This window comes from Euprymna scolopes, chromosome 26 (assembly GCF_053919585.1).
Source record: "Euprymna scolopes isolate OS-2025 chromosome 26, ASM5391958v1, whole genome shotgun sequence".
Lineage (NCBI taxonomy): Eukaryota > Metazoa > Mollusca > Cephalopoda > Sepiida > Sepiolidae > Euprymna > Euprymna scolopes.
Window position 1 is genome coordinate 52,947,448 of NC_136507.1, and position 7,326 is coordinate 52,954,773.

The 7,326-nt window shown below is 31.1% G+C and overlaps 1 protein-coding gene across 22 annotated transcripts in view; it reads left to right on the forward strand.

Annotated features, from left to right (window-relative positions):
• Positions 1-7,326, forward strand: part of LOC145248052 (lipopolysaccharide-induced tumor necrosis factor-alpha factor homolog) — a 202,466-nt gene that overhangs the window by 162,746 nt on the left and 32,394 nt on the right. For 13 of the 22 annotated variants that reach the window (XR_013863318.1, XM_080109795.1, XM_080109787.1 and 10 more), the window contains one exon: positions 6,777-6,797. The exons of the other annotated variants lie outside the window; for them this stretch is intronic. Coding sequence is in view for 12 of the 13 variants with exons in the window: in XM_080109795.1 (XP_079965921.1) it covers positions 6,777-6,797 (21 nt within the window). In the remaining variant the exon portion in view is untranslated. The remainder of the gene's footprint in view (positions 1-6,776; positions 6,798-7,326) is intronic. 22 annotated transcript variants of the gene reach the window in all.

A 7,326-nucleotide genomic window follows, 5' to 3' on the forward strand; every position in this document is an offset into this window, starting at 1 on the left:
CAATCTTACGATTCTCTTTGTATTACCAATAAAAGAACCTGTGTAGTTACACCAGTGTACATTTATTAGTTCAACTGCCACTCCTTTAGTAACCAGATCATCCAAGCACTCAACCTACCGTTATGTTTTGTACTATTTGTATCAGCACATAATTTCTCGATTAGTCAACTACTTTTATTTTTTAATACTGCTAATTACACAATTATTTTTGTTTTTATGTTATTTTGTGTAGTTTTTGGTATCTGTTAAATGTTCTATTGTTTAGTTTAAGCATGTCAAACATGCGGCCCTTTGAAAGCACATATAAAATGTTTATATTTTATTATTTACCAGCCAAAGTTGCATTTTTATAATTAAAACTCGATAAATGTTCATCATTCACTTACAGTTCTGAATTTTTGAGATGAGGATTAGTTATTTGTATAATTTGGATACTTTGGACAACTCTTCTCATCTTGAGTGTCATTTTCATAATGTTTCAGTCAATGTAACCTCCAGCCTTCTTCAGATGTATTTTGTCGAACTCAGAAATGTTTCTGTTAAACTCAGGAGTTTGGAAGGAATTTCGAATGGAACACTTTATTTACTTCACAGGGGTAGCATGCTCTTGTTCTATCGGCCATGACTGGATAGAGGTCCTAAGTAATCAGTTGTAAAAGTGACCTTCTCCTGAAGGTTGAAGGTTCAATTCTCAGTGTGGGCGACCGAAAAATATAATTGAGAATTATTTAGGACCTCTATCCAGTTCTGGCTGACGAAATAAGAGTATTCTAAATACAGGGTTCCATTCTAAATTCTGTCCAAATTCCCGAGTTCGATAGAAGCATTCTCAAGTTTGACAAGATACACCTGAAGAAGGTCGGAGGTTACATTGACCAAAATGTTGTACAAATGACACTGAAAATGAGAACAGTAGTCTGAAGAATCCAAATAATACGGTTCATGCACTTTTTATTCTGAACGTTTTTTTGCAATTATAAATGATAATGATTACACTTTATCAATTTCAAACAAAGAAAAAAAAGTGAATTCAGCTGTGAGAAAGTTTGATGAAAATGTTTATAAACTTTAAAGAAACTTAATTAAATTTTAGTGTATTTTCGAAAGCAATGATAGAAAAAAAATGTATCGTCATGTTTCTGAGTAGAAAAAATATTCTGTAATAATTAAAATATATGGCCCTTGTGAGAACATAAATTGATCTACATGACCCTCAGAGGATCCAGAGTTTGGCATGCTTGGTAGTTGGTGCTTCTTCACAATGACCAAAAACAGAAAATAAATAAAAATAAATACAAAATATATTAAAAAAATCTTTATTTATAAATAGTTTAATTTTTGGTATGTCAGTACTTTAATGGTCAATAACAGAGAAGTAGTTTGTATAGTTCAAAAGTTGGGTTCTTTTTTGGTTTTTTAGGTGAATTTGAATTATTTAGACTACAATTCTAATCTTGGTTACTATATTCACAATATTTCGACCAATGTAACCTCTAGCCTTTTTCAGGTGCATTTTTTCGAACTTTCAGACTGAACTCTTTTCTAATCCATGAAGGTAACTTGTTATCGTGCTACCAATTGATAATCTGTTGTGTGAAAGTTGTCTGAGAGTTACAGGTTCGATCCTTAATCTAGGTGATAATAACTAAGAATAACATAAATTAATCTTCTACTCAATTATAATTGATGGAGTGAGACTGGTGTTGTTGCAGAGTTTTTCAATTCCTAGTCTAGATGCATAATTAAGGCTTGAGATTAATCCATTGCTGGAGGATATATGGGTTCATATCATTCCTTGAAAATTTCTTTTTCGTTTTTTTTTTTACTGTTATTTTACCCCAAACAAGGCACAAAGCCACTTAGTCATGAGAGGCTACTATTTGGAGCTAGATTTGCAGGGATACTATTTAGGGAGTTGGGCAGCAAGATGTCTGTTTACATTACACTTGAATTTCTATATGTTTAGTACAGTCAGGCAAGCAGGGGCCTGGGAGGGAGTTCCAAAGTTCAGCAGCCTGAGAGGAAAAACTATACCAGTAGAAAGTTTCATGGCATCTAGGGATCTCTACAATGAAGGTTTAGGATTTTGCTGCTTGTCAGTTTTGTCAAAGGTTTTGTCATCAAGGAGGTACTAGTGCTTTGAGTTTGTCGGAGCACTTGCCATTGAAATCTTGTAAAACATAAGGATGCCATAGTTCGGTGATGCAACAGAGGATGGAGTTTAGTTGATAGTTTAGGACCTGTTAGGTTGATGACCTTTTTTTGAACCCTGTCTAGGAGTGAGAGACTAGTGGCAGATGCACCAGCCTAGATGTGGCAACAATACTCCATGTATGAACAAACCGTGGCCTTGTAGAGATACAGGATACTCTCAAGTGTGAGTAGCCTTTTAGCAAGGTAGAGAGAGAGACCACTTTTCTCGCATCAGCTTTGATAATTACCTCAATGTATTTGTTTCAATTCATGTTGCCTGTGAATGTTAATCCTAGGAACCTGAGGGAAATATTTTCAGGTAATGTGCTTATCATTAGCCATGGCAATCAGTGGTTGAGGTTTCTTGTAATTATTAAAGGAAATAAGCTTAGTCTTGGTAGCATTGAACGTTACCAACGAGTTACGACCCTATTCCATTACAGACAGGAGGTCTTCCTCTAGAGTTTTAGCAATTTACTTAGATATGTGTTCATTAGTTTTATGCTTGTGTCTGTTATAGAGCGTGGTGTCATCAGCAAATACCCCTATCTCAGAGAAAATTTTATCAGGGAGGTCATTTATGAATATCAGGAATAATAAAGGTGCAAGGATTGACCCTTGTGGCACATCCACATTTATACTTGTGAGTGTGAGAAATAGATCCATCTTTCATGTTTATTCATTTAGATTATTAAATAGAAATAACATGATAAGTTTCAGCCATGTTGGTTCACATGTTATAAGTAATACATAGAAAAAACTTATACGTTGTGGAAAATTTAATCACAGAGATTCTAACAGTTTATGCTGACACCAAAAATGAAACTTTTCACAAAAAAAAAAAGAAAGAAAAAAAAGGCACGTTTTTGATGGTCATGTGACTGTAAAGAAGGACCAGTTAGTGTTTGATATTCGTTAATTGCTTTTTATTCTTGTGCTGATTTTATCTGAAGTAGAATAAAAATATAACTAATAAGAATTGAAAAAAGAAAAAAAGTTGTACATATGTTTACAATATTCTTTCTAGCTGTCCTGATCCAGCATTGCCAAAGAATCTTTGTTCATTTAGTTTTGTTTTGTTCTTTGCCTTCTTTTTTCTTAATTATTCTCTTAATTTTTTGTACGAAAATATTTACATATTTTTGTACAAAAAATTATTCTATGAAGAATATGTTATGTAAATAGAATCGGTTTTGTAATCGACGATGTCTTAAAGTTTCATAAATACATTTGATTTTTTTTTTAAGTATGCTATTTTGTTTTTGTTTTACCAAATTTTAAAATAACATTTTGACTGTTAAATTTAAATATTATGATATCATTTGGTCCTTAATTAGTTAATTGAACAAAATTACTAGAAAATTACAACTAAAACCAAGAAATGATAGTTTTTTTGTCTAGAAAGATTGAACTAGCAAAGTGGGGGGAGGGGAGAGGTGCTTGCAGCTCAATTAAAATATTTCCAAGCAGATTTATAGAGAAAGTGAGTGAGCGTTTATGTAACAAATGAATGCAGAAGAGGGGAGGGATATATGCTATTCATCTGATGCGTGAGCAAAGAGTGGAGGGGGTAATTTTCTTTTAAATAAGAAACCGAAATGCATTCCGATGGATTTTAATTACATAACTAGATTATCTTTTACATAGGTTCTAAAATTGATTTATTTTACACTGTTGCATTTTTTTATTTCAATAAATATTTAATTAATAGTGGATAAAGAAAATGTGTAATTATCAAAGTTACATTAATTTTTAAAATTGTACACATATGTGAAGTTGTCACAATTTTATTAATATAGATTATTTACATTCTTTGAAATGTATTTTATCAAGGATAATTCTTTTTTTTTAAACAAGATTTTAATTTCATCTTTACATTCGCTGTTCAGGTTGGAAGAGTCAAAACTTCCAATGACTTTATAAGACTGGATAGTCTCCAGGCTGGAATGAGAATGCACTATCTATTCTATTAGGGATGATGTTAAGTATGTTTTATCTATAGAGTGAATGTATTTTGGTGACTGAAATTAGTTTAGAGAATAAACTAAGAGGACAACAGCTGACCAATATTTTGGCCTTGTGCCACATCTTATTTTATAGAAAAAATTTACTATATTGTGAACTTTTATTTAAGGTTTTAAAAAATGAAATCTGTTAGATTAAATGATGGGAGATCATCCTTGACTGGGGCCATTTTTATTTGTGTCCCATCCTGAGTAACCCATTTGGGGAGATATCCTCCACATTAAAAAAACATCTAAATTTAACCTCATGGTGTAATATTGTATGGGAAATTCTTTGATCCCACTATTGCCCATCATTGTCTTCATCAATAACAAACAGATTAGTCTTTCTTGTTAATATGCAAGTAGTTGCCTCATTGGATGATGATGTCTTTATGCAGTGGTGGCAGTAGCAGTTGTAAAGATGTTCTTTTCTCTTTTTCTTCTTGTTGTTGGAATAATAGAAGTAAAAAGAACAACAGACAACTCCATTATTTATTCTGGGATCTGGTTTAATTTTTACATCAATTTATGAACCACATCTTGCCCTCCCAACCCCTGGAGGGTGGTGAAAGCCTAAAAACCAATATCCATTCACTTTGACAATGAACTCCCAAGAGGAAGAAATCCTATTAATTATTTTTAAGGTTTCATTTAAGTCGCCTCCTCCTTCTGTCTAGCAAAGTAGTTAAACCTAAAGATTCCAACCTATCCTTAAAATCAAGATCCTTTTATTCATTAAGTCACTTTTCTTTGAATTGCTATCAATTAACCACCACGTTTACTGGTTTTACTGTTTATGTACAACAAATTAAGCCACGACAAATGTACAACAAACATGACAACTGCTCCTGCTGATTTCCTATTTGTGTGATATTTAGGCACAACAAATCAAAACAAAACAAATTGTACTTGCTTTTTATCCACTAAAACTTTTTATAAAACAATAAACAGTTTTTTTTTTGAAACTTAGAGGGAATAATTTTTTAAAAAAATGAGTCAAAACATAAGAATCTTTCAAATAAAAAGAAAAAAATAATTTATTAAAATTGTAAAATATTTACCAAAAAAAATGACAGTAAAAAGTAAACATATCAACAAATTATTTGTCCCTAAATCTCAGCCTGTCAGTGTGAAAAAAAACTTTTTGCAATGATTTTTATCAAAAAAAAAAAAAAAAAAGAAAAGAAAAAAGCAGCATGCCAAACTATTTGAATTAAAATTGGTTGCTTTTTGTTTGCCTTAATCCCAGGTGAGTAAAAAATCAGCAGGACCTGTTGTTGTGTTTTGTCATAAATTTATCATGCCTTAATTTGTCAGACATATTAGTAAAACCAAACCTCTACGTTTTCAGATTAAAAAACAAAAACAAAAAAGGTTTATATGGAGGGAGGGTAATTTACTCATAGAGGTTTATCGTAGAACAATTGTCAGAATCAACATTAACTTTGAATGATTAGTTATTTGTAGAAATGAACCTCAAGAGATGACGAGTGTATCTCACTAGCTAACGCCATGTTTATAATAATGTTGTCCTTTTTTTTTCTTTCTTTTTTTTTTCCTTTATGAAGACTTTGGCATCGAAGGTATTTACAAAAACTGAACGAGTATTCTCATTTGTATTACTTGGATTCTTCAGACTACTGTTCTCATCTTGAGTGTTATTTTCACATTTTGGTCGACATAACGTCCAACCTTCTTCAGATGTATCTTGTTGAACTCAGAAATCTTTTTGTCAAACTTGGAAATTTGCACAAAATTTCGAATGGAACTTTTTATTTAATCCATAGGGGTAGCATACTCTTCTTCTGTCAGCCATAACTGAGTAGAAGAACTAAGTAATTTGCAATTGTATATTAAGTGCTGAACCATGGCATAGTGGATAAAGTACTTGATAAAAATCAGTTGTACAAGTTCAAATTTCCTTGAGGTTGAAGGTTCAATTCTCAATGTGTGTGACACTCAATATACAATCGCAAATTACTTAATACTTCTACTCAGTCATGGCTAACAAAACAAGAGCATGCTACTCCTGTAGATTAAATAAAGGTTTCCATTCAAAATTCGGGCAAGATTCCCGAGTTTGACATAAAGATTCTAGAGTATGACAAGATACACCTGAAGAAGGTTGAAAGTTACATTGACCGAAACACTCAAAATAAGAACCGTAGTCTGAATAATATTATAATATGAATAATCAATCCTCTTCTCAAAAATTCAGAAATGTGAGTATTCTTGTTTCTTATTGCAATCATAATGGTTCAGACACTGTATTCTCCAGCCTTCTTCTTGGTGTAATTATCTGGAAAAAAAGAAGGTTTGATTCCAGATTTACAGATGATTACTGATTGACATACATCTGAAGAAGGTCAAAGAATACTGCAATTAAAAGATAGTTGGAAATACCAAGATACTCGTATGAATTTTATTTTACTTAATATAAAAATGTTTTTGTTTGTTTTGTTTGTTTTTGTTGTTTTTTTTTTTTTGTTTTTTAACTGTTCAATTATTTACATTTTATGCTTCAAATCTTTCTTTTCCTATGAAATAATTTTTAATTCTTCTGTTAATATCGTGCAGGCATGTATGGACCGCCAACAGGTAATTTATTTTTATAAGCAATATTAATTGATTAGTTCAACGAATATATACGACACATTTCTTTTCCCCCCTATCTCATTTAAAAAAATATATATATTTTTTACTGAATTTTTTTTCTAATTCTTCAGAATATTATTAGAGCTACAGATATAGTATTCCAAAGAATTGGGAAAAAAAATGTATTTATTTTCTTTCTAGAAGCATGGGAAGTGTGTCATATATGTCTGATTTCTTTTCATTAGTTTCTTCTTAGAAAATTTGTTTTTAGCTATGTAAGTTTACAGTTCTTTCAACAATTTTACCAAATTAAATAAAATCTAAAAATATAAAATCACTTACGAATATATTTTTGATTTTGTATTTTCATATTAACTTTTCTATTTTGACCATATTTATGAGATGAGTTTATTTCACAATGTTTCAACCATTATATTTTTTGGCATTGTTCAAATGCCTTTCATTGTACTTTGTAACATTCTGGAATTTTCAAACTGAACCATCTATTTCATCCATTATGTTAGATCAAATG